General features: G+C 44.9%; 3 protein-coding genes across 5 annotated transcripts in view; 2 read left to right on the top strand and 1 right to left on the bottom strand.

The window, feature by feature from the left end:
* The window catches only part of LOC137431075 (tubulin alpha-1A chain), a 57,109-nt gene extending 53,980 nt beyond the window's left edge, over positions 1–3,129 (top strand). For all 3 annotated transcript variants that reach the window (XM_068121967.2, XM_078769327.1, XM_068121965.2), the window contains exons 2-4: positions 388–610; positions 1,563–1,711; positions 2,031–3,129. In XM_068121967.2, the coding sequence (XP_067978068.1) occupies positions 430–610; positions 1,563–1,711; positions 2,031–3,005 (1,305 nt within the window). In that variant the 5' untranslated portion in view covers positions 388–429 and the 3' untranslated portion in view covers positions 3,006–3,129. The remainder of the gene's footprint in view (positions 1–387; positions 611–1,562; positions 1,712–2,030) is intronic.
* A 4,604-nt stretch (positions 3,130–7,733) lies between these two features.
* Positions 7,734–10,365, top strand: LOC137430516 (uncharacterized). The gene is made up of 3 exons (XM_078769329.1): positions 7,734–7,846; positions 8,027–8,312; positions 10,103–10,365. The coding sequence occupies exons 1-3, from the start codon at positions 7,734–7,736 to the stop codon at positions 10,238–10,240; spliced, it is 537 nt and encodes a 178-aa protein (XP_078625455.1). The 3' UTR covers positions 10,241–10,365.
* An 11,048-nt stretch (positions 10,366–21,413) lies between these two features.
* On the bottom strand, positions 21,414–22,909 carry LOC137431065 (tubulin alpha-1A chain; the record flags this gene model as incomplete). Its single annotated transcript, XM_068121957.2, is given in 2 exon segments — positions 21,414–22,467; positions 22,805–22,909. Coding segments are annotated over 2 exon segments (1,080 nt in total), but the record flags the coding sequence as incomplete, so codon positions are not given.
* Positions 22,910–27,846: the final 4,937 nt, after the last annotated feature.

Here is a 27,846-nt window from a genome sequence, read left to right as displayed (position 1 = left end):
GGAGCTTGGACATTTGACATGCAGGTGCAGGACAAAGACATTTGGAGACATCGGCGTACTTTGTTTGATTTGCATGGACTGGAGACAAAAAGACAATGTCTACACAGTTCTTCGATGTGCTAGATTCGAACCTGGTTCTGAACATCATGAGTCAGTTCAAAAAGGGGATGGAATGCCAACAATTGTTCACCTGCCTGACAATAGCTTAAGACTTTTGGATGTAGGTGCAGGTGTCCGGTGGTGGAAAATTGTATTGCACCTGCTATTGTCTACCTATTCTGTGATAGTGATTATTTTTAGTTTCTAACTTGTCATTGCATCTTCATACCTGTAACTACCTTTTTTTTTTTTTTTTTTTTTTTTTTTTTTTCTTGTAAATTTGTGCAGCGTGAGTGCATCTCCATACACGTGGGCCAAGCTGGCGTGCAGATGGGCAACGCGTGCTGGGAGCTCTACTGCCTGGAGCACGGTATCCAGCCTGATGGGCAAATGCCGAGCGACAAAACCATCGGCGGTGGAGACGATTCTTTCAACACATTCTTTAGTGAAACTGGTGCCGGCAAGCACGTCCCACGAGCCGTCTTCGTCGATCTCGAGCCGTCCGTTGTGGGTGAGTGTGTGCACGTCCATACTCTTTCCTTCATCGAAGGAGACTGATGGGTAATTCTACCCCAAATGGTGTCCTTTATATGTTGTACATCGATGCCTGGCGACCTGTAATCTCCTTTGGGAGTCCACCAAGAAATTGTCAGTGCAGCCATGGCGACGGTTGTCATAGAAACCTGTCACGAGACAGCTTAATAATTCAAGTGAATACCCAAGCGAAAAGTTGCTCCTCGAAATGTTGAAATGTATTAAACGTCCAAATGGTATTTGAACAAACGTTTTAATGTTTGATTACTGCGGCTGTGGTTTATATATGGTGTACCCAACAGGCATTAAAATATCTAACACTAGCGGGGGGGGGGGGGGGGCAGTGGGAGGGAGGAGGAGGAGGAGGAGGAGGAGGAGGTGGGGGAGGAGGGGGGAAGGGAAGAGGGAGGGGTGAGGAAGGGAATGGATATATACCTTTTCGTGGAATATATGCTGGTGAATGTGCCGTTCATCACGTTTCTGAGTTAAGTGTGATGTCGATCAGGAAGAAGAAGCCATACTACCAACTTCATACACTTCTGGAATTGTTTGATTTATTTGTGTTCAAATGTCTGGTGATTGTTTTGTATTTATTTATGCGAATGTGTACTTGTATATAACTGTCATTCATTTAAATAGGTTGAGGCACTATCGAGCGATTTTTATTTATTTTTATTGCCTAAAACACTCCCAGGCACTCTGATGAACCTCTGAAAGTTTGACGAAGATCCGTTCAGCCATCCCTGAGAAAAATGGCGACACACAGACCAACGGCTCTTATATAATAGATAACATGTATTTTTCAATGTTTCAAAAAAAAAAAAAATCCCGTTCAAGGCCAAATGCAGCAACATTGATTCTTGATTCCATTGACTGACTTCTAAATTATCAACATTCTTTTGTATTTTTTTTTTGTCTTTGTGTTGCAGACGAGGTCCGCACGGGGACCTACCGGCAGCTCTTCCACCCCGAGCAGCTGATAACTGGCAAAGAGGATGCCGCAAACAACTACGCTCGGGGTCACTACACCATCGGGAAGGAGATCGTAGATCTTGTTCTGGATCGCATTCGGAAACTGGTACGTTTGAGCGATTCTATTGATGATGAATTAGGATAGTAAAATAGTTGTCATTTTCAGAAGAACTTTAACGTTTGTGAGTTATAATGATGCATTGCTAAAACAAATAGTATATTGTTTCCTTGTGTGGAGTAATAAGCATCTTGTATAGCATGTTTAAGCGCCCCTGTCAACGTGAATTTTTAAGTGTCAGAATGATTTATTTCAAAGGAAGCAGTAATATTCTGTCAGAATGCGAATCCGTTTGTTAAAATTATTTTCACATTAACCACGCTATTCGATTTCCGTTCTCCCTCTACCTGATTCCATGTCATTACAGGCGGATCAATGCACAGGTCTACAGGGCTTCCTCATTTTCCACTCATTTGGAGGAGGCACAGGTTCTGGCTTCACGTCTCTTCTTATGGAGCGCTTGTCTGTTGACTACGGCAAGAAGTCTAAGCTAGAGTTTTCTATCTATCCTGCCCCTCAAGTGTCAACTGCAGTAGTGGAGCCCTACAACTCTATCTTGACCACGCACACTACACTGGAACACTCTGACTGTGCTTTCATGGTGGACAACGAGGCCATCTATGACATCTGTCGCAGAAACCTAGACATTGAACGCCCATCGTATACCAACCTGAACCGCCTCATTGGGCAGATAGTCTCCTCCATTACTGCCTCTCTCCGCTTTGATGGTGCACTGAATGTCGATCTCACGGAGTTCCAAACCAACCTTGTGCCCTATCCACGCATCCATTTCCCATTGGCCACTTACGCACCTGTCATTTCAGCAGAGAAAGCATATCATGAGCAGTTGTCAGTCGCTGAGATTACTAATGCTTGCTTCGAGCCAGCTAACCAGATGGTGAAGTGTGATCCTCGCCATGGAAAGTACATGGCATGTTGCATGCTCTACCGTGGTGATGTCGTCCCGAAAGATGTGAATGCTGCCATTGCTACAATAAAGACCAAGCGTACGATCCAGTTTGTCGATTGGTGCCCCACCGGTTTCAAAGTTGGCATCAATTATCAACCGCCTACTGTGGTCCCAGGGGGTGACCTTGCCAAGGTCCAACGTGCTGTTTGCATGCTCAGCAACACCACAGCAATTGCTGAAGCTTGGGCTCGTCTTGATCACAAGTTTGATCTGATGTATGCAAAGCGTGCCTTTGTGCACTGGTACGTGGGTGAGGGCATGGAGGAGGGCGAGTTCTCCGAAGCACGTGAAGATCTCGCTGCCTTGGAGAAAGATTATGAAGAGGTTGGGGTCGATTCCATGGAAGGAGAAGAGGAGGGAGAAGAGTATTGATGTTCTGGTCTATCAACCTCACTTCCTTTCCCATACCATTTCTTCTTACATTTTGACATTGTCGTTTACCTTTCCTGTGGTACTACCTGGATTTGAAAAATAAATGTTATGCTTGCTGAAATGAGTGGCCTTTCATTTGTCCATTATTACCCCCCACACTATTTTTTAAAAACAGGGAGGGGATATTGTAACTGGCTCTAACTGTTTGTTCGTCAGCGTGACGGACGAACAGGCCATCTCCAAAATGGTTGTGCAGAAATTCAGCAAACCTGGTAGTTATGATTATGACATGCAAGATGGTGTGAGAATGAATGAATGAATGAATGATCGTTTTGAGGCCATTTTCCCCGCTAGAGTGGGGGTTAGCCTTGCGGGCCCCATGACAATCATGGTTCCCTGTTTGAGGCAATGTTTTTATGGCCGGATGCCCTTCCTGACGCCAACCCTTGGTCACGCTCTTACGATGCGCAGGGATACGGTGTACCTATCCTGAACCCGGGTACACACCGTGATCATTCATCCCAGCAAGCTGGTACTCAATTTGCCGACCTCGGAAGGATGACAGGCTGAGTCAACCCCCCTGGCGTTAATTCAGCGATCGACCGGGATTCGAACCCAGGATCCTAGGATCCCAAGCCGGCACCCTAACCGCTAAGCCAACACCAGGATGGTGTGAGAGCAGTATCATTTTTGCCTCCACCCCCGGGCTCTGAATTTGGCAAATTGTACGGAGTCTCGTCCTGAGCATGCACAGTTTGCGCACTCTCAGTATAGCAAGTGCTTCAATCTGTGTCATTCTGGTAGTTAGAAAAAATTGAAAATCATTCCAAACAGGAAACGTACTGTTTTTAGGGGAGTCATAAAGGACACAAACAACAGGGCCAAATAACTAATTTAACGTGTTAAACAAGGGGTGTATTAGCATGCCTCGGCAAAAGTAAACTTCCGAAAAAAAGTTTTTTCTCCTACAACCTTGAAAACTTTTATTTCAATTGAATTATATATTTGAACACTGCAGAACACACAAATCGCCTTGATCGCACTTCTAAAAACCTTTAGTTTAGCAGTGCTTGGATAAAATTTAATGCCGCCTCGACCAATATAATTTTCCACACGCTCTGAGGGTGAAGTAATAGCGAGATTCCTTAGAAAATGGCGGCTAGCGATGCAACTAAAGAGCTAACTTCGTCCAAAAGATGTTTGTTTAGTGCATCTCTATCTCGAAGACCGTTACAAAATCGTCATTTCCTCAAAGAAAAGTTGGCAGGAGGTTAAGCTCTGGAATGTTCTGTTTGACCCATCGGCTTTGTATTGTTGCCATCGCGCCTGCTAGTAAAAGTTCACCAACAAAGCCATGATAGATCGTGCTCGGAAACACGAAGGAAGCGTTGAAAAGAACCTTCCCATGTGAATTTGGCAGTGAGGTAGGTTCTAAGGTGTTCTCTGAAATCTCAAAGGATAGTGTACTCCATGATGTTTCCTGTAGTGCTTTGGCAACCTCATTTTATAACTTGTAGACGGGTAGGCCTACTATTTCAAACTAACAGGCTAAATAAGAGTGATACCATGGAGTTGTAAGTGCTGTCATATTTGGAATTGGAGAAGTGAGGAATTGGTAACGAAACTGAGAACGAAGGGAGGAGATTGGTGAATAAATTGGAGGAGAACGAAGGGAGCAGTTTCCATGAGCCTCAACTATGTATACAGTATATATATATATATATATATATATATATATATGGAAATAAATGAGGTATTATGGTTGGAGGAGGTAAAGGAAACATCACCTTTTCCTCCATGTAATTGAGTTGAATACTTATATTCTTCCATGCATGGTATGGAGCTCCCCACCGTCAGTGTAGTTTGAAAATTAATTCCGCAATTCGGTTATTCTGTGGGCGTGAGTCAGTCAGGTAGAATGCAACGCAGCAGGCGGGACATACTTAATTGTTTTAAAAATGTCGCACTCAGGGTGAGGTTAAAAGTAGAGGGTAACCACACCTGAGTGTCACACTAAGTTAAAGTTTTGTTGGCACGGGACGTGCCTGGAGGAGAGACGGGTGCAGTGTTACGGTTTTTAGAACCTTCACTTGTAAAATAATAAGCCTTGTAAATAATTCCCTGTAAATATCCCCATCTTCCCAAAGGTCAAAGATCGCACCCTAGCTAGGCCACAAGCAACACGTAGGACACCATAGAATCCTCTTCAGTTATCTCATTAGTATGTGTTTCAGGTAAGGATCTGTTCCCAATAGTTTGACTCTGCGTTGTATTAATTAAGTCCCAGTGTGTACCCCGGTTTAGAATAGGTACACCATATCCCTGCGCATCGTAAGAGGCGACTAAGGGTTGGCGTCAGGAAGGGCATCTGGCCATAAAAACATTGCCTCAAACAGGGAACCATGATTGTCATGGGGCCCGCACGGCTAACCCCCGCTCTAGCGGGGAAAATGGCCTTAAAAACAATCATTCATTTATTCATTCATTGTATGGTGTTAAGGAATGGTACAGGTGTTGGCAGGATGGTTTAGAGGTATGCGCACTCACTTCTGAGCCGTGTAGCTTGGGATCAAATGTTAGCCCAGCTACAAGCTGTCATCCCGGTGTCTCGTAAGCAAGGTTGCACATCAATATGTGATGTGACCTTCTGATGGACAGTTAAATCGGGCATCTCGTCCGGCTGCTAGCATTAGTTGGTGGACGTTAAAGACCCCACAGTGGCTTTCTCGAAGAGTAAGTGAGCTATCTCCCACACCCTAACCAAATTCCAAAATCCTGCCCTAACCTAAAGGGGCACAGTGGTGCCCCCAGCCAATATTGCTACTCAGCTTTGTTTTGGCAGTTGCCATGGTCTACTAGCATAAGTTATCAGCACAAGACTTTATATACAGTGTGCGAATGACCAACGAAGCCCGGCGTTGGCTTATCGGCTAAGATGGCTGGCTTAAGGTCTTAGTGTCCTGAGGTTGAGCTCCTGACTTGTCATTAAAATACCAACAGCTCGGCTGACTCAGCCTGGCGTCCTTCTGAAGTCAGCAAAATGAGTACCCGTTTACTGGGAATAATGAGCAATTTGAGCATCCTGCGTCGGAGTGGTGACCCGTCCAAGATTGTGCCTCTTAGCCAAGGAAAAACTGCTTTTGGAGCCCTATGCGTCTGACGATGCGAAAGGAATGCTTCCTTGTCTTCAAAAAACCAACTATGCAAGTTTGAGGTGACATTCTACACACCAGCATAGTGCAACGACCCTATTTCCCAACTCTTGAAGGGTGGTTTGAGGTGGTGACCAAACTGTCGCTCCCTTGGGTTTTAAACTGTAAGGAATTTCCGTTTGTATTGCACAGACTGTGTTCTGTATCCAGCAAGTCTGTCATCCCAAGAATACTTCCTGAACAAAACGGATCCCATGAATAAGAACGGCATAACGCGACAGCAAATCAAAGTTTCCACGCGCAAGTCGTGCCAAGAGTTCACGGTTGTCCGAAGCTGTGTATTTTAGAGGAGCCGCTCCAGCTACATCCTGATCGCTGCTGCTGATTCTTATTTGATGAGCTCTCTTCCTTCAAGGTTACATACTCAAATGTGTATTGAATGAGCAAGCAATTATATGATATGCTCCGCTCCTGCACCACATTCGTTTTTCAAACGCCATCTTTGTTTTATGCACACAATGCTCATGATGGGCGAAATTGACAATTATTAAAGTGAAGGGAGAAGGGTTGGGATTTGTGGGAGTAGGGAGGGAAGGTAGGCTTGGAATGAAATAGGAATATCGAGGAGTGGGGAGAGAAGGTATGAAGGCAAACACCAAGATCGGAATATTGCCATATTTTTGTATGTAATAAATTGATATCCCGAAGCATAATTTTGGCAGCCAAACACCAAAAAAAAAATCTGTGAAAGGCAAGTTGGCCCAATATGGCGATACTGTCCCACTACTTACCTTACCAATCCAAATCGCACTCAGCTGTCACAATGGACGAGGCGTCTACCTGACTATAAACTGTTGGATTAGAATTTCAGAGGCAGCTAGGCATTGCATCACAGCTTTGGCAACATCTGCTCATATTAGTTGGTGGAGTTTAAACACCCTACCGTGCAATCTGAACCAAATTGCAGATTCCTCCCTCACTCCTTTCGTTGAACGTCAAGCCTGGCCAGCCAGCTCGTGAAAGACTTAAACGTTCCTCTTCCGACCCCACAAGAACCACCTTTAGAGGCCATTTTCCCGCGCAGAGCAGGGTTGGCCTTCTTTGGGCACCTTGGTCCCCTTTTTGAAATAATGTTTTATGGCCGGATGCCCTTCCGGCCGCCAACCCTGTCGGTCACCTCTTGCGACACGCAGGGAATTACCAGTGAACTGGTACTCAATTTGCCGACCTCTGAAGGATGACAGGCTGAGTCAACCCCCCTGGCGTTAATTCAGCGATTGACCAGGATTCAAACCCAGGATCCTAGGATCCCAAGCCAGCACCCTAACCGCTAAGCCAACACCCCCCCCCCCCCCCCTCTCAATTGGGACTGTGAAATAAGTGGTAGTAGAAGTAGTAAAATGATACTGGTAGTAGTATATTGGCTGGACGGATTGCTTGGACTTTAGAGGTACGCACACTCGTCTCTAAGCCGTCTTACCTGGGTTGAAATCCTGTCCCAGCTATAAACTGTCACCCCGGTGTTTCATCGGCAGATGGGCGTTAAAATGAGCATCCCGTTTGTCGACATTAATTGATGGACATTACAGATCTTACGGTGTCCTTCCTGGAGAGAGGTGAGCTATCGTCAGCACCATGGCCAAATTCCTGCTTGGGAAGGCAAAGGCAAACCACCCAGTATAACCTTTGGTAAGAAACTGCTCAGAGGTTTACCGCTGTTGATAAAGCGTCTTTTACACCACATTATTCAACGTTACATTCGTTTTTCGTGCTTGTTGTATGTGTCCTTTATGACGTCTCTAAAATAATTGTTGACCTGCATGGCAATAGCTATGAAGATCTTTGGTTGTTGTTGTTGTTGTTGTATAGCCCCGGACAGTTCTCTCAATCAAGCCTACGGCATGGAGACAACCGATCGATCTCCCAGGAGCGAGCCCAGGAGCCCAGGAGCGATCGATCTCCCAGGGAGAGAGAGAGAGAGAGAAAAGAAAAAGAGCTGGTCCATTGGGCCGATCGGCATTCTGACCGTGACTGCGCTGCCCTGACGAATCTGGGCAGTAGGGAAATTGGGAAGATTTGCCCCGAAACTGGTGCCGGCGAGCACGTCTTACCAGCCATGTTCATCGATCCAGACTTCTGGAGCTATCTGTTGTCGGTGAGGCTCTTTCCTTTATCTAAGGATTTTAATGGGCCGCATGGGTGATTCAATGATGAATAGCATCCTTGTTTGGTGTGTCTGTTCCTAGCCAACTCTGATCTCCTTGTGGAGTCCACCAAAAATTGGGTCGCAGCGTTACATGGCAACAGCTGTCATGGAAACTTGTCACGAGACGGCTGAATATTTCATGTGAATACCCGGACAGTAAACTGGTGCTCGAAATGTTGGAATTTAACGCCTGGGAGAACTGAACTGGTGATTAATTGTACAAATGTTGTTTTTATTCTGGAATACCGCAAAGGAGGCCTATAAATGGTGAAATGCATTAAAGTATCTAACATAGCTTATGTTTTTCTAAATTTCTAAAATTTATTATTCTCACTAGCGTGGATCGGCTCGCTATACTCACCTCACCACACGTCACTGCAGAGGCACGGGCTTGTTTAAACTGAGGATAATGACCTGACTGAACTTGAGTTGCTGTTTTGTCATGATTTACACCAATCATAATACAAACATTTCTTTTGTATAAATTTATTTGAAATATTGGTGATATTATTTATTTGTAATTTATTTGTAATAAAAAAAAATCCTGGTATTGGTGTAATGGTTAGGGCAGTGGCCTTGGGATCCTATGGTCCTGAGTTCAAATCTCGTTCAACTGTTGAATTCATACCAGGTGGGGTTGACTCAGCCTGTCATCCTTCCTCAATTTGGAGGTCTCCAAATTGAGTACCAGTTCACTGGTGATTCCCTGCGTGTCGCAAGAGGTAACTAAGGGTTGGCGGCAGGAAGGGCATCCAGCCATAAAACATTGCTTCAAAAAGGGTAACACGGTGCCCGAAAAAACCCAACCCCCGCTCTGCGGGGAAAAATAGCCTCTAAAGGCGGTTCTTATTTGTAATCAAAAAAGGTCCAAGTGGTCTAACAGCTCTAAGTCTAAATGGTCAAGATTCCAGGCTGTCTAATCGGTCTAAAAGGTCTCACAGGTCACTGGGGTCTTAAGGGTTTTCAGGGTCTTTAAGTGTATTTTGGGTCGTCTGGGTCTTTGGGGCATTTTAGGTATTTTGGTCATCTGGGTCTTCAGGTCATTTTGGATTTTCGGGGTATTTTGAGTCTTTGGGTTATTTTGGGTCGTTAGGATGTTTTGGGTCTTCAGGGTATTTTGAGTCTTTGGGTCCTTTTGCATCGTTGGGGTATTTTGGGTTTTCAGGGTATTTTGGTTCTTCGGGTCCTTTGGGTCGTATGGGTCTTCTGCATATTTAAGGATCATTTGGGTCTTTAGGATATTTTGGGTCTTTTAGAGCTTTAGGGTCTTCTAGGTCTTTGGGGTATTTTGGGTCTTCTTGGTGTTTTGGGGTCCTTTTGGGTCTTTGGGGTATTTTAGGTTTTCTGTGTCTTCAGGGTATTTTAGGTATTTTGGTGTCTTTTTGGGTCTTTTGGTGTCTTTGACACCAAACCTTCTTCGGGGTCTTTTGAGTTTCAGGGTCAAAAAGGGTCTTCATGGTTTTTTGAGTCTTTGGGTTTTTTGGGTTATTTTGTGTCCTCTGGGTCTTTTGGGACTTTGGTGGTCTTCAGGGTCTTGGGGAACCTAAAGGATTTTCAAAAGCCTAAGGGATCTCAGCAGTCTAAAGGGTAGAAATAAAATTTGAAGAAGAAGACGTTTTGGTCACAAATATAAATACATAACCATATACGTTTGCTCCATTATAACAAGATTATATGTCAAATCCAGCAAAACTCATTTTAAACTTCAATATTTTTTCCCCTGTTAAATATTGTTGCAGATGAGGTTTGCACATGGACTTACCGACCACCCAGAGAAACTGATAACTGCCAAAGACGATGTTGCAAACAACTACGCTCGTGATCCCTACACCATCGGGAAGGAGGTCGTAGATCTTGTTCTGGTATCGCTTTTGTAGACTCGTACATTTGAGCAAATTGTTTTGGTTATGGATAAGAGATTAAAATTTGGAGAATTTTTACTTTGCAGAGAACATTTGATCCCAGGAATATTGATGCACTGAATAAAAATGAGTAAATTGGTTCTTGTGCCTGCAATAACAAGCAAGTAATGTAGAACCCTTGACCATTACCTATAGGGTAATGTTAAAAAGCTCTCACAAAATGAATGTTAAATAGGAATGATTTATTGTGAAGGATGCATTCATTGGCTCATCAAATTATGAATGTATCCATTTGAGTAGTTTTCATCTCATCTCGACCTTAAATTGGTCCTCGGTTAACGTCCTGGTTACGTTCTTGAAAACACGACGTTAAGTGAAACGACGTTGAATGGATCAATTTATCTCATAACAACTAATGTAAATAGGGGGTGTTGGGTTCCTTCGTCCCCATTAAATGTATCACAATTAAGTGAATTAAAAAACTAGTCATTGTTTATATATTCTGTATTGTACATTGTAATACAGTACTGTAAATACATGTAAATGAAACCACAAAAAAAAATCATCCTTTAGTACAATAAAATAATCTCCTGGTGAATGGTGGAGGGTGGGAGGTGGCAAGTCATTGAGATCCAGAGGGGTTCTCCCCATAACCCCATTGCTGTGATGTGAAGGCTTCTCCTCGTTGTTGAGAAGACCGTTTTCCTCCCTCCCGAAATAAACATCAATGGTTGACTGCTAGTGCTGCTCTTCCTCTTCTTTTCTTTATAAATATCATAATAGCACCAAAGACTTTCCATGAGATCTATATAACCGACGATGTAATAGCGAGTTATAGGTAAATAATCACGAGGTTCTGTGAAGCTTTGGTATGTAATTAGAATAGACGTCATAACAAGACAACGTTAACCAGGACGACGTTAAGCGGGGACAACCTGTACTTGATTCCTAGTCATTCTAGGCAGATCAGTGTGGAGGCCTGGCTAGCAATATAGCCTAGACCTGGATGTACGCACACTCGCCTCTGAGTTGTTTAGCCTGAGTTTGAATCGATTCATCTATGTCCGTGTGTCATCTCCCGGACAGACGATAAACTGGGCGTACTGTCTGCCACTGCCAGTATTAGTTGGTGAATGTTTAGGATCCCGCGTTTAGAATACATTTTTTATGCCTCCGTCAACAGTCACCTCCATCACCGATAACTTGAGAACAGCTGAATGGATTTAAATCAAACTTGGTACAAGTATTGCGATGATGTAATAATGTGGACGGAGGCATATCGACCATCAGTGTTGTTCTAGTTATGCCTCTGCCCCCGAAGGTGGCCGGAGGCATTATGTTTTCGGGTTATCCGTCCGTCCGTACGGGCTAAACCTCGTTTTTCTCAGCAACCATATATCCGATTGAGACAAAACTCAGGGTAGGAGTGACACCCATGCAGAATGTTTTTAAAATTATAATAATTGTGACGTCATAGGTCACGTGGTATGACAGCCTTCTTGGATTAAACACAAATAATTAAAAACTATTTCTCGGAAACTGCTAAAATGGAAAAATTTGAAACTTGGCACATTGTCAAGTACTCCCAACGGGGAACAAAACCATGATAATGATGACATCATAGGTGAAGTGGTACACCAGCCAAAACTGTTTTAATCGAATTCCTTATCCTAAAAATCTGAAATTGCATGTACCTGATCTATGACCCACTTGTATTGAAATATTAAATTTATGACATCATAGGTCAAATGGTTTGGCAGCCATATTGGATTTAACCTAAAACCTTAAAAAACATCTTCTCCAAAACCACCAAATCGATTGACTCAAAACTTTACGTGTCATTGACTAGGCATGTCGATTAAAAGTTGATCACAAAAACATCATTGGTCACATGGTGTGGCAGCCATATTGGATTGAAGGAAAATATTAAATAATTATCTCTGTTGATGCTTTCCATATTGATGCGAAATTTTACAAATATCATCTAACAACACTGTTGCATATAGTTTGAAAATGATGATGTCGGAGGTCACGTGGTTTGCCAGCCATCTTGGATAGAAAAACGAACCTTATCCGATCAACATTAAACTTCACAAACGTGATCCTCTACCCATACTTATGTAGAGTGTACATTTTAAATGTCATATGTCATGTGGTATGGCAGCCATATTAGCTTGAAAGCCGATATTTTAAAAATTCCCTTCTCTGAAACCGCTTCACCGATCGATGTGAAACCTGTCATGGCTGGTGAAAATGTGATACTTGAAAACAGCTGAAGGGATTTAAATTAAACTTGTTTATTTTTAGGACAATGAACAAGGGCATCTACCCATTGTGGGACTTTGCGGAGGCATATTGGTGACACAGTGACATTGTTCTAGTTTTAGTTTAGGTTTAGGATATATTTTTCCAAGTTCGCTCGACTTTCAGTGTCGAAGGAAGTACCGGTACTTTTTTGCATTAGGTTATCGCTCTTTTGTTGAAGGCATGAATTTGGGCAACACTAGCACAGATACCTTGTGTTTGAAAGATACAGTCTATTTTACCAAAGTGCTGACATATGTGATAGCTGGCCTTGCGTAAATGGAAACATTTGTACTCCATGATGCATGTATAATTGTGGATGGGTGCCATTCCAAATGAACAGGTGAAACGAGAGTTGTCTTAAGTGCCCAAAACCTATTTGTGCTGTCCTAATTTACAAACTTTGAACAATGTAAAAGGGAAGGGTTACAAACTGTGAACATTAATAACAAAGGTATGGTAGGATATGGAGGAAAGGTAAAGGTTGAAAAATATATGGATGTCAAGGAAAATGAGGGGAGGTAAAGTAAATGTTACCTTATTAACCCGCACACATGAAGCAAAGAGTGGGTTAAGCAATTGGTTCACTTTGTCTGTCTGTCTACAGATGTCAGTCTATGATTGAGGAACAACTTCATGTCAAATGAATGTTATATTTGGAACTCGATAGAACACTAATTGGGACATGAAAGAGAACATGAACTTGCAGTTTAGCATACTTTGGCTCTAAATTTGACAAATTGTACAGTGTCTCGTCCAGATCGCACATGCGCAGACCGGACTAAGGTAATCTGTTTTACTCTGCCTTTCCGTCTGGTAGTGAAATCAAATTGAAACTAATTCCTTATAGGAAACTTACTGTTTTTAGAGATGTCATGAAAGACACAAACAACAGGCATGAATAACTGATTTAACGTGTGAAATTTTTTGTTGTTGTTGTTCTCCTCTTCCCTTTATAAAAAGTGAGGTCCGATGGCACCAATCTCTTGCCCTGCCTTGACCGCAATACTTCTCCACTCCCATCTGTCCTCAGCCAACTGTTTCCTAGTCACACAATCCTCCCATCTCAACCTTTTTTTTCCTAGAGTACCTTTTTTCCTACCTCTTTTCCCCATACAGTACCTTGTTCCCTAAACCTATCCACTCTCTTTGCCATTCTCTCTTCCACCATCTGCACCAAATGGCCAGCCAATCTCAACCAGTATTTCACCAATCTCCCCGTCAAGCTTATCTTCAAACCAATCTCCTCCCTCAGTTCATCCATCTAGCCATCCTCCTGACACATTTGTTCTCGCAAACCTGCAGCTTCTGTTGTTGGCTTTCTGTCAGTTCCACCATCTCCAGTCCGTAATGGTAGGCCAGCGCTACACATGACATCAGAACCTTTCCTTCAATCTCCTTGAAATATTTCTGTCTGCTATTACACCCTTTACCCTCCTCCACGCATTCACACCCACCTGAATCCTCCTCCGCACCTTTGCCTCTGACTTACCATCCCAGGTCACTTCCACTCGGATACTCAAACCTATTTTCTTGTCTGATCTCCTCCTCTAACCTGATATTCATTTATTTTCTCTGCTGCCCAACCCACATCACCCCCATATCCCCCATGCTCATTTTCAGCCCATGTTTCTCAAATGCCTCCTTCCGCTTCCCCAGTACTTCCTTGATCTCCCACCTGCTCTCCACTCCAACAACCAGATTGTCCGCATACAATATCCTCCCCAGAATATATTTCATTTTTACCTTACTACTTACCAGCTCCATCACGATGATAAACATGAGCGAGCTGAGAGCACTTCCCTGCCTCAAGCCAATGTTCACATTGAATTCCTCCGACATCCCAGGACCAACCAAAACTTTCCTTCATTCTGTGTACACTCTTTCCACCAACCTAACTTCTGCCCCTGGCGCACCCATCCATCTTGGTGTCCCTATCACCATCTCTCTCGGGACAGTGTCGTAGGCCATCTCCAGATCCAGAAATCCCAATGCCATTTCACCTTGCACCTCCAACCTCTTCTCCACCAGATGTCTCAGTGCGAACATCCCATATGTCGTTCCCCTACCTTTTTAAAACCCTGCTGCTTTTCTCCTATCTCCTTCTCCAGACTATTCATTATCCTCCCATCCAGCACCCTTTCCAGCACCTTCATGACATGACTAAGGAGTGTAATGCCCCTGTACTTGCCCAGATATTGAACATCCCATTTCCCTTTCCATATTGGGACAATTAACCCTGTCCTCCATTCCTACAGAATTGACCCATCTGCCGTTTCTCATACATACATTCAATAATATATGTATGATTGTATGTAAATATATATGTATGTAAATACATTCAACAACAACCCAACAACCATTCAACAACCTCCACCCCCACCCTTCATGTCTTTGCGATCATCATCGCTATCACAAGCCAATTTATAGATCATCTTCCTCACATCATCTGCTTCCAACCTGTTGTACACCTCATTTTCCATATCATTCCTTGCCTTATCCACAGCTCTCCTTGCTGCCTTTCCCCTGCCTATACAGGTGCAACCCCACATCCGGCTGCCTCCATCTATTCTTGATCTTCTCTATCCTTTTCCAAATCTCCTTCTTTTCAAAAACTGCCTTTGCTACTTCCTCCGTCCACCATACCTGGAAGTACCTTTGCTACTTCCATCCCATACTTCTCACCTTTCCACTCTGCCCACCTGCTTGCTGATCTCTTCCGATACTATCATTCCTACACCATACTCCTCCCATCCCCACCCACGTGCAACAGCTTGTACCAACCATCTCGCCCTGTCTCCCTTCCATCCGGTATCCTGCAAATATCAGCACTTCCAACCTCCTTCTCTGCATCATCTCCATGACCCTGACCCATCTTCCCCCCACCCCTCCTGCCCTCCCCATTGATCCCACATTCAAACTACCTCGCCTAATCGCACTTCTGAACCGCTGCCCGCCTTGCAGAGTTAGTACCATCTGGATTAGTTTGGGTTTGTCATAGTTTGTCCTGTGTGGGAGGAAGGGGAGAGAAGGATTTGGAGGATGATAGGAGTATTTGGCTGGTTGTGAGGATGGTGGTGGGGGAGTGGGAGGGGGTGGGTGAAAAATCTTGTAATATTTTCATACATAATTTATAGTTATCCCGAAAAATGACTGAGTGACAAATGAAAATGAAAACGGTGAAAGGCAATTTGGCCAAAAATGGCTGTACTGAAAATGGAGAGAGATATTTGGCAGCATTGAAAGATAAATTCCAAGTGTTTGACCGGCTTGTAATTCTATGAAGTTGTGAAGAGAGGGAAGAGGTTGCTGCCTGCCTATCTGAAGGATGAGGGGGGTCGGGCGGAGCATGGAATCATTAGCAAATAGATAAAGAGTTTTCCAGAGAGTGAGAGAGATCGTTGAAAAAGATGAGGAATAGCGTGGGGCCCAGAACACTGCGTTGGGGCATTCCAGCTTTGACAGGGAGAGGAGATAAAAGGATTCCTTTGAGAGACAAACATTGGCTACGAGAGTCGAGGAAGTCAGTAACCCAAGAGTGTAGTTGGCCTTGGATGCCGAAGGCAGAGATTTTGGAGAGCAAGGCGTGGTGCCAGACTGTATCGAAGATGTGAGAATTCCAGCCAAGAAGATCTGTTGCTGTTGCTGCTGCTTTTCAATGCCAAGTATATGAGCAAGTGCTTCTGAGAGGAAATCTTGGAGACAATGAGCCCCATGAGCAGTATCTCCATCACGCTGTGATTCAATGACAGCAAATTTGTGCTCCCACGTGTTGCCATGTGAGCATTGCCTGGTGGCTGACACTGAACATGAGGATTGGATGACTGTTGTAACAAACAACCCACGTGATTCAAAGTCACAAAATGCCAGTAGCACTAGAGTCTTGCAGATGAATATTGCTGAAATATTTGCAAGTTTTTTGTAAACAACAACAACAACAACAGGCATTTTAAGGCCATTTTCCCTGCTAGAGCGGGGGTTAGCCTTGCGGCCCCCATGACAATCTTCTCCATTTTGCCCTATTTTCTGCATCTCTCCTTGTTAACCCCCTTGCCCGCATTTCTTCTTCCACCATCTTTAGCCAAGTCTTTCTCGCTCTTCCCCGTCCTCTACTTCCTTCTACATTCAAGATTCTTCAAAATTTCTACTTCATTCTTCATTCCTTCAGGTTTTTTGTAAGTTATGTCTTTATTAAGATCTGCTACTATTTAAGAGAAATGCATGTATTATATATCGGAGTGTTGTGGTCAAAGCTACAACAATACCCACACCTTGTCTGGGAAAGTAATCGTGCCTTTTGGAAAAAAAATTAAAATCCCCTTCTGGATTGCGTTCCCTGGTAGGCCTATGTACATTTGCTGGTCAGTCAGGGCAGGAATTGTTCACGGTTCCAGTGATAGCTTGCGGACTCGCGCAAATATGACACCATGGGATCATCATCCATCGACTAATGCTAGCAGACAGGACGACCAGTTTAAGGTACATCCAAGGGGCGGCACACACATTGATAGCTCGCCCTATCTGCAAAACACCAGAATGACACGTTTATATCTTCTGACCAGGATTCCAACCCAGGCTGGACAGCTGAGGTGAGTGAGGTGCGTACCTCTGAGGTCTAGGTTATACTGCCAACCCATTACTTTCGATAGGTGACACATATTCTGTACCAAGCTTTGGAGCCCAGTATAGCCTTGAGCCTGAAAACCTACCATGTGAAGATGCGTTTAATGAACCAAGTAAAACTTATTTATAATGGTGCATCTGTTACTTTCTGATAGATTATGCACACCCTGGTTTAGGTCGACCTTATAGAATCCTTCGAATTGTCTTGTCGAAGTTCCATTTATCAATGGAAGAGGATCTCACTGCAAGCTGTCACCCTGGTGCTTTGAATACAAATGAGTCTTTTTTTTGTTAGGGTAGCAGAGTAGATATTTTTCAGCTACCTCAGGGAGTGACGTCCCGGCCCTATGCGAGTCCCGGGCTCAGCTGGCTTCGGCTGACAGTACCTGGTATGGGCTCCTTGTCCAGGGTAGCAGATCCCCACTGCCCTGTGGGGGAAGCCTCTTGCGGCTAAAGCTATGAGAAGGATAATTATCAGATGTCAGACCGCACCTGTATGTCAGCCTGGGCAGAACTACATCTATATACATCTATATATAAAACACTGTGTGTGTGTGTGTGTGTGTGTGTGTGTGTGTGTGTGTGTGTGTGTGTGTGTGGTGTGTGTGTGTGTGTGTGTGTGTGTGTGATGTTACCGATAGACTCCTAAACGGAGAGGCTCACGTGCTGGATATTTGGCATAGACATGGCCATTGAGCCTGGGAAGAACATGGCCGACCTAAAAAAAATTATTTCATAATATTTTTTTACCATATTTTTACTTCAGCGCATTTCAGCGAGGAATATTATACACGGAATCTGAGCCGGTGGCAGAGCAGCACGCTGATTCGCTCAGAGCGATCACGTGATGTTCCATCCTGCCGCCAGACCATTGAACGGAAAATATATCGAATCGATGACCATTGCCATTCACACCACATAGGTGGAGATGCAGCTACCGGGCGCCATCTTGGTTGGCACTCGATGCTGGGCGATGGTGATTTCCGTCACACGTTTGCACGTAATTCAGAGCGAAAAGCGATTGCGTTTTTTCACCTTTTGTGTGATCGTGTTTTGCGTCGATTTTGTGCGATATGAATTAAACGCCTTTGAAACAGCTGTGAAACGTCTTTCCACAACCCTTCCGTAACTGATTGGAGCAGTTTATTGCCGCTCAAAATGGCATTTTAACAGTTGTCTGGCTTTTAAAATCTGGGACACGTTCAAAACAAACGAGATCCGCGAAGCGAGTTGGTTGAGTCGTGCTAACCAAGATGGCGACACGGCGGCTACACTTTTCATGGAGTATGAGCGTTCTATATATTTTCAATTCAGTGCGCCAGGCTCGCTCATGTACTTGATTTGTGGCATAGACATGGCCATTGGGCCTTCACGGTGTAATTTGTGCGAGGCTTTTGTCCGAGTCAGCTTGAGTCGAGAGGGCGAATGTACGGGTTGAGAATGCACGGGTCTCCCTTCCCCCACCCCGCAACGCCGGGTACTGGAGGGCGTCATAGGATCGGTGAGTCTCCAAAATCCGCTTCCTGCTGTTGCCGCGAAGATGCTGGACGATGTCGCGATTGTTGTGCTGCTCTCCTACCATGAGAACTGCAACGTCATTGTTGACTGGCCCTCCCCTACCTCCCCTCCCCCTCCCCCTCCCTTTCCCCCTCCCTTTCCCCCTCCCCCTCCCTTTCCCCCTCTCCCTCTCCCCCTCCCTTTCCCCCTCACCCCTCTCCCCCCTCCCTTTCCCCCCTCTCCCCCTCCCTTTCCCCCTCTCCCTCTCCCTCCCCTCCCCCCCCTCCCCTCCCCCTCCCCCCCCCCTCCCCTCCCCCTCCCCCTCCCCCCCCTCCCCTTCCCCCTCCTCCTCCCCCTCTCCCCTTCCCCCTCCTCCTCCCCCCTCCCCTTCCCCCTCCCCCTCCTCCTCCCCCCTCTCCCCTTCCCCCACCTCCCCCCTCCCCTTCCCCCACCTCCCCCTCCTTCCCCGCCCCTCCCCCTCCATCCCCTCCCTCCCCTTCCCCCTCTTCCCTCCCCCTCTCCTCCACTCCCCTCCCCCCGTTCCCCTCCCCTCCCCTTCCCTCTCCCCCCGTTTCCCTCCCCTCCCCCGCCCGGCAATGCCGGGTACTTCTGCTAGTCATGGATAAATGTGCCCATGGAAGTCAGTGGTGGCACCAACTTAGACATCACTGTGCAGCATCTGCAGACAGTTGTGTTCACTATGGACATCAAGGGCAGCCGTCATCATATCGATGACCTGGTCAGTCTGCTGTGCCTGTGTGCATCAGACTTCACGTTGCATTTACTACACCTGCAGCCAACGATGCTCATAGGAATAGAGAGTGAGAGAGCGATAGCACACACCTCTATGACTTTAATCCCTTCTCTGTGTAGGTTTTTCCCTTCTCACTGGCACCAGCTTACTGGCTCACCTGCTCACCACCCATTTTTACCTATACAGCCATCGCTCAATACACCACAACGCTTAGTGAGCACGCCAACGAAGGGAAGAGATTCGTCGAAAGTGACGGCTCACACCATTATCAGTCATTTTTTGATGAGAGTTAAAATCTATTCTCCCATTTGAGAGCATTCGCTTGTAAGTTTTTCAGGTTTTGTGCCATTAGACAAGGGATGGTCGATTCCAATGTCAATTTCCTCCAGGAATGCCCTGGTCTCTTCTTGCTTTGTGGCAGATTAGGGTGAATTGGATTGTTATCGTTGGACAGTGAGATCAGGCAGCCATGAAAGGCAAACCGTTCCCTGTGCTTTGTTTTGTTTGTAAGTCAGCTTAAACATATCTATTTATTACGTACGAAAATATGGCAGAAGTTTTAGTCCCCCACACTCCCCTGGCCCCATTATGTTGCATAATACCCCTAACTCCCCCACTCTTTCTATCCCATTTTCCTTCCATTCCAAACCCAACTCCTTCCGCTATCTTTTGTCAATTTAGCCCACCCCGCTGATGCGCATGTCATAGATGGCGTTTAAAAATGGGTTTTGCGACTTGTTTGTGAAATTCACATTAGAATGGGTATGTTTGAAGCAAGACTGGAATGGCATGTGTCTGAGAGAAGGCAGGCTGCATCTGAAATGGGAAGTGGCTTTGGATTTGCCAGGTGTCCAGCAGCGTGGTGCAACTACAACTGCAAAAATACGCTGCTTGTACAAAATATGAACTTGGTCGACAAAATATGAACAAATATATGAATATGTGGATATGTGGTCGACAAATATATGAACAAAATATGAACGTACGTGGAAAGGTCGACTGAGCGGAGCACCATGCCATTCCTATTTACGTGATAACTTCTTAACATCCATCATCTACACCAGCTTGCTGCAACCATCCATACAAGCGGAAATTCCTAACGCTGTCGAACCCACAGGAGGGACAGCTGTTATGAGCTCATACCTCCCCCTCCAGCAGTTGGTAAAGATGTCAGTTTCATGCTGCAGCTCCTTTGGAATGCGACCTCACACCAATCCTGCAACTAACAGACACATGACTAATCATTAAATTAAAGTTTCATCCTTAGCAATTGGGCTCCATCGCAACTGACAAACATTGCACTGTTCTTTGTATCTTACATTCACCCATGTACAAGCATTCCAAAGCAGCATTGATGGCAGGGAAATTTACATCACCACCCACACCCTTTCATTGCCCCATATTTTTCACCGAATCTTCCTTTGATCCTCACTCATGTTTAATTGGAAAGAGGGGAAGTCAAAGAGCAAATGGGATGGCACTGAATTAAAGTAGCTCTTTTTGGAAAAGATGGCTTTGGCTAAATTCATGCTGAACAAATGAGTAATGGAATTATGCTCTTGTTCAGCATGAATTTGAACAAAGCCAAGTCAAAGTGTAGGAAAGGCGAAAGACATGATCTGTTCAGAGATGCAGAATCAGCCAAATTCAGGCGACATTCCATGTCAAACATAGTCAAATTCTGAAAAGGAAAATGGCAAACCAGCCAAATACAGGATATATATTCCCAGAGAGCATGGACATGCAACAAAGTTAGTCATTTTCAAGAGGATTAGTAAATCTCGTATCAGCCACAGAAGGCCGATTCAGGCTTTGTCAAGGCACGTGGCAGTCTGCATCAAAATAGGAATCGTCTTTTATTCAAAAGGTTGTGTAAGGAGCAATAAGCTACCATCTCAACGGGAAGTAAAGTAATGCTGATGTTTCAGGTATAAATCAGCCTTAGAATTGGAGAACTAATCAGAAATTCAAGGTTCAAAAATAATGCACGAGGACATAAAAGGCAACGACTTATTGCAAGTACAACATTTATTTTTCAAGCATCACAACAGGAGAGGTGAAAAGGCAATGTCAAAATGCAAAGGAAACATCAATACTCTTCTCCCTCCTCTTCTCCTTCCATGGAATCGACCCCAACCTCTTCATAATCTTTTTCTAAGGCAGCGAGATCTTCACGTGCTTCAGAGAACTCGCCCTCCTCCATGCCCTCGCCCACGTACCAGTGCACAAAGGCACGCTTTGCATACATCAGATCAAACTTGTGATCAAGACGAGCCCAAGCTTCAGCAATTGCTGTGGTGTTGCTGAGCATGCAAACAGCACGTTGGACCTTGGCAAGGTCACCCCCTGGGACCACAGTAGGCGGTTGATAATTGATGCCAACTTTGAAACCGGTGGGGCACCAATCGACAAACTGGATCGTACGCTTGGTCTTTATTGTAGCAATGGCAGCATTCACATCTTTCGGGACGACATCACCACGGTAGAGCATGCAACATGCCATGTACTTTCCATGGCGAGGATCACACTTCACCATCTGGTTAGCTGGCTCGAAGCAAGCATTAGTAATCTCAGCGACTGATAACTGCTCATGATATGCTTTCTCTGCTGAAATGACAGGTGCGTAAGTGGCCAATGGGAAATGGATGCGTGGATAGGGCACAAGGTTGGTTTGGAACTCCGTGAGATCGACATTCAGTGCACCATCAAAGCGGAGAGAGGCAGTAATGGAGGAGACTATCTGCCCAATGAGGCGGTTCAGGTTGGTATATGTAGGGCGCTCAATGTCTAGGTTTCTGCGACAGATGTCATAGATGGCCTCGTTGTCCACCATGAAAGCACAGTCAGAGTGTTCCAGTGTGGTGTGCGTGGTCAAGATAGAGTTGTAGGGCTCCACTACTGCAGTTGACACTTGAGGGGCAGGATAGATAGAAAACTCCAGCTTAGACTTCTTGCCATAGTCAACAGACAAGCGCTCCATAAGAAGAGACGTGAAGCCAGAACCTGTGCCTCCTCCAAATGAGTGGAAAATGAGGAAGCCCTGTAGACCTGTGCATTGATCTGCCTGTAATGACATGGAATCAGGTAGAGGGAGAAAGGAAATAACTATGGTTAACATCAAAAGTGCAGATGGGAAAAAAATTACAAATTCAGTTTCCACAAAAGCAAATGGCCCTAACAATAAGTAAATAATAATTAAATCATATTCTTTAATCTGCCTTGGCAGGACTTGTTTTTTTGTTTTTTTAATACATTGTTGTTAATACTACAAGCTAGGAACTTTTTTCTTTTTACAAATAGACCAATTTTGAGAGGGGAATCTCTCCACACAAATTAAATTTGCTACCATTTTACATTTTTATTCCAATATAAATTTCTCACAATCAATCGCCCAAACGTACCAGTTTCCGAATGCGATCCAGAACAAGATCTACGATCTCTTTCCCGATGGTGTAGTGGCCCCGAGCGTAGTTGTTTGCAGCATCCTCTTTGCCAGTTATCAGCTGCTCGGGGTGGAAGAGCTGCCGGTAGGTCCCCGTGCGGACCTCATCTGCAACACAAAAAAATAACATTAAAAAAAAAAACAAGTCAGGAGACGACGATGGTTCACGAGCGAGCGGTATTCAATGACAAAGGACGGACTATAACCGAAACAGGCCCGGAAATGTCAAACCGAAGGTTACTGACCTTGAAATGAGATAGAAAATAATGCATAATTAGTTATGAGGTTAGTTAGCTACACAATACCGAACATTCGGTTAGATTCCGACAACTTTGAAACTTTGACCTTTGTGACCTTCAAAGGTCAAAGGTCGAAGATTCTGAAATTTGTTGGAAAACTTGTATTTCATGATGTATGTGATTATAAAAGATCATGCACGACATTTCACCCTACCAGGTAGCGAACAATGTAATAAAACCATCAAAAATCGACTTTTCTAAATTTCGTGACCTTGTGACCTTGACCTTGGGGCGAAAATGAAAAATCGAGCTCGTGGGGCTAGACATGACATTGGCCTAACCAAATACCGAAACCCCTGTCAAATTCCCCCAACTCCCTCGGAGAAGATGTAGCTTGAAATCGATTACCCCCTAAAAAGACATCTTTTTCGGGAGTGGCTCTGCCCACAATGGGCGCAATACGCCCACTCTAAGCAGGACAACTAGATCATGAAATGAACCTCCCACCCAAGTTTCACCAAGATCGGATGATATCATCGGGTAGTTATGCTGCGGAGACAGACAGACAGACACACACCCATGACGAATATAGTGGTCACTCTGTTTGATAACTCGTGAACCAATTAATAAAATAATAATACATAGGCGAAGGTGGGGGGCAGGGGCAAGAGAAAATAAAGCGTCACTTTTTCACAATAAAATATACATACTACCAATCTGACTCAAGATGGACATGCAGATGCCTTTTGACAATCTTATCCAAAATCAAGTAAATAAAAGCCTATTTTGTGTATTTTCACTTAGTGTCTTTTACTTATCCTCTTTTTCAGGAAATAAATGGATGAGGTGTGTGTGTGTGTGTGTGTGTGTGTGATACTTTTGTGTCTATTAATTAATTACATATCACGTACTATTGAAGTTAACCTTTTAATTATTTACACTGCTGAGACCCCTTCGACCTTTGAAGACTCTTTAAGATCCCTAAGATCCGTAAGACCTAAAAGACCACCCCTAAATACCCAGAGGACCCAAAAGTCTGAGGACCCAAAAGTCCTGAAGGACCCAAGAGACCTAAAAGTCCCCAAGGACCCAAAAGTCCCTAGAAGACCCCAAATGCCCAGAAGACCCACAAGTCCCTAGAAGACCCAGATGACCCCTAGGACCCAGAAGACCCCAAATACCCAAAAGTCTCCAACAACCAAAAAGACCCAAAGGACCCATAGGACCAAAAAGATCAAGAGGACCAAGAGGACCCAGAAGACTCCGAGAACCCAAAATATCTCTAAGTCCGGCAGTCAGGTATGCTACAAGGCGGTGAAGACCAATGAAAATTGGGTCCAATGGACCCCCTACTTTTAGGAAATGCACAAGGCATCAAGTAAAAAAAATATTCAGTTCAACTTCCACAACAACTATTTTCATTAACACAATCCATGTTGCGGGTGGAATCTCCAAGGAACTTACTATTGGCCAAGCACACACAAGGATCATTCAGCTTTGCCACACCCATGAAACAGAATCAATGAGGGAGACAGAATTAAGCATTCAGTGCACACACTCACCCACAACGGACGGCTCGAGATCGACGAAGACGGCTCGTGGGACGTGCTTGCCGGCACCAGTTTCACTAAAGAATGTGTTGTAAGAATCGTCTCCACCACCGATGGTTTTGTCGCTCGGCATTTGCCCATCAGGCTGGATACCGTGCTCCAGGCAGTAGAGCTCCCAGCACGCGTTGCCCATCTGCACGCCAGCTTGGCCCACGTGTATGGAGATGCACTCACGCTGCACACATGTGGAAAGGTACATCAAGGTGAAAGAGGATGCTTGGGAAGCCATAATGTGGGCCTCAATAAATTATAATAAAAGGAATGACCATGACAAACGTGAGCAAAAAAACCCATAAAATTCACCATTATCAAGATTCACTCCAGTTACTTGATTGGGTTTCCAAGAGCAGCTTTAAAAATACAATTACATCAATATGAACAACGAACCTTTCAAATAACCCAAGTGTGAAATCCCAAAGTGCAAATGAGAATCAATGAATCCGCTTAGACAAAGAGAATCCGTTTGCACCTGCCACACCCATCTGTTAAAAGCGTGAGCGAAAAACACCGGTTTTTCACGATTTAATAACAACATCAAGCACTCACCATGTTTAATACTCAGAACTGGAACGCGAAAGAGGGACAAGAAAGAGAAGCTTGTAGAAAGCAGAGCAAGACCGCCGTTGCCTTGCCTACCTCCGGCTCACACACAAACGTTATGCGTTGCAGTGAGACCCAGGAATGGATTCCCCAGCCCCTGCTCTTCATATATATATGCGCGCGGGGGGTGGACGCCCTACGTCATTGGTCAATTCTAACGCACGCTGTGACGTAGCAAAGGCCCGGCCCCGCCGTCCAACCCGGCCCGTTATAATTACATGAGAATACGCATTTATTTGGTATTTAGAAGGAACGGAATTTAAATCATTCCGCAATGTCTCAGTGGACCGTTTTGTGATGCATTTTTAACTTCAAAGGAGGTTGGTGCACGTCATCAAGTTTATAGAAGACCTGAAGGTTACGTCACACATTCCTCGGGACCAGACCTAAAGTCCCCCTTTGTTCTTTTCCGCTCCCATTGCGCAAATGCAAAGCGAATCACAGTAAAGGGGGCGTTGGCCTCACACTACGATATGTAAGTGTACACACACACACACACACACACACACACACACACACACACACACACACACACACACACACATACACACAGCAAATATGGAGCTCAAGCATTTATACATTCAAAACGAAATTAAAACTGTTTAACTCACTTCTCAAATCAGTATTACTGCAGTATATGGATGTGAGACCTGCGAGATAATGGAAAGGGGCAATTGCAAACGTGACACCTTCATGTTCGAATGTCTGCGTGGGATATTGGAAATCACATGTGTCATACACATGAAATCATATAAATAAATACTCAAAAGAACCGAAGGAATGAAGAAGGTCAGTGATGAGGTGAACACCAGAAGATGGATTGATTGGAAATGTGCTAATGATGAAAGATGATAACAACTGTTTCACAGCATTCACGTGGATGTCCAGAGGAAGGAAGAAGTTGGGATTTCGTGGAATAACCTGGAGGAGAACCGTGTAAAGGAAAGAAAAGATAGGATGGAGATCATGGAATGAAGGCAGCTCGACAGCCAGAAACAGGGCAAACCGGAGAGTACGCACTGCAGCCTTATGAGCCACTTGGCCCGAAAAGGATGGATGACTACATGAGATGATGATGGTGATTATATATATACTGTATGTATATACAGTATATATATATATATATATATATATATATATATATATATATATATATATATATATATATATATATATATATATACTGTATATATATATATATATATATATATATATATATATATATACAGACGGCATTTAATATGGAATTTTTTTTTTTCTTGACTTGGGTTTACTTTCTTAACTCAGTATATCAATCTGGTGAGTTTCTTTTACACTTTGGTGATTTATTTGTTAAAAGAACCATGTCACTGATTGTCTGTCGCAGCAAGAAGTCAACAACAGGATTATATCACAGGTGGTGTGGCAAAATGTACGGACAGGTGCATTTGATGATTGGCTTCACAGTCAGGTATACAAGGGTTGTTGCGTTCTGTATTAGTGGAAACCAACTGCTGCACGTCTCCAAAAGTTATTGCCGCTTCGTCTGGAGATGGTCCGTCAACTCGACAATGCTGTTTGTCATGGAGTGTGGCTTTACGAAATTACGGCATGAAACAGCGTGCTATTGCTCGGCAGTATGGCATCACTAAAGGTCAGGTGTCAAAGATCCTGAAACGAAATGCTCAGAGGGGTGTCCCTCCCCCCCCCCCCCCCCCCCCCCCACCCCGAGTGTTGTCCTCCGCCCCTCCTAGAACCCCGGCATGGCGAGCAGGCGCCATAATTGTGTCCGGTTTCGGTTGGTTGATGTGGCTTGCAGTGTGCCGGCTGGAGATAGATTCGGTAAAGATGTATTGTTGGGTGTGCTGGGGTTCAAGGCTGTTGACTTTTTCTGCCTGATCTCCCTCGCCCGTGGCTTCGACGTGTCCTTTCAAACAGGGCAGGGACTTGCCGAGTTCTGGCGCCGGTGGGCTACCGCTCGGTCTGCTGGGAAACTGGCAGACTGGGCGGTCGAGGCTCTCTCAGAAACACAGGAGAGAGTCGTGACCGTCCACCTGTACAACGAAGGCGTGAGTGACTATGATGTCAAGGTTTGGCTCAGTCGATACGCGGACATCCGAGGCCCAGTACGGCTCGTCCGGAACAGCCTCGGTATTTGGACCGGTGGTCCGGTTCTCGGCAGTTCCGGGTAAAGCTGCGGACGAGGCAGGATGGCACGGCCACCCATATCCCTAATGGAATTATGGTTGGGATGGACCGAGGCCAAGTCTTTTACGCGGGACAGCCGAAATTATGCCGCCGATGCGGTCAACTTGGCCACTTGATTACTGGGTGTACAGCGAGTATCTGCACCCAGTGTGGCGAGTTGGGACATTTGAGGGAGCGCTGCACCCAAGCGGTGCGGTGCAACCTCTGTGGTGCGCCGGGGCACACTTTCCGCTCCTGCCCGCAGAGTTACGCGAGCAAGATGCGTGCTGCTGCGGGCGGGAGTGGGGGTGTTGCCCAAGGGACAGGGGACGGTGTGCCCCCAGGGACAGGAAAAGGGGACGGTGTGCCTCCAGGGACTAGGGGGG

The sequence above is a fragment of the Myxine glutinosa genome, unplaced genomic scaffold (genome assembly GCF_964187855.1).
Source record: "Myxine glutinosa unplaced genomic scaffold, kmMyxGlut1.1 SCAFFOLD_2095, whole genome shotgun sequence".
In the NCBI taxonomy this organism is placed as follows: Eukaryota; Metazoa; Chordata; class Myxini; order Myxiniformes; family Myxinidae; genus Myxine; species Myxine glutinosa.
This window is presented reverse-complemented; position numbering and strand designations above follow the sequence as displayed.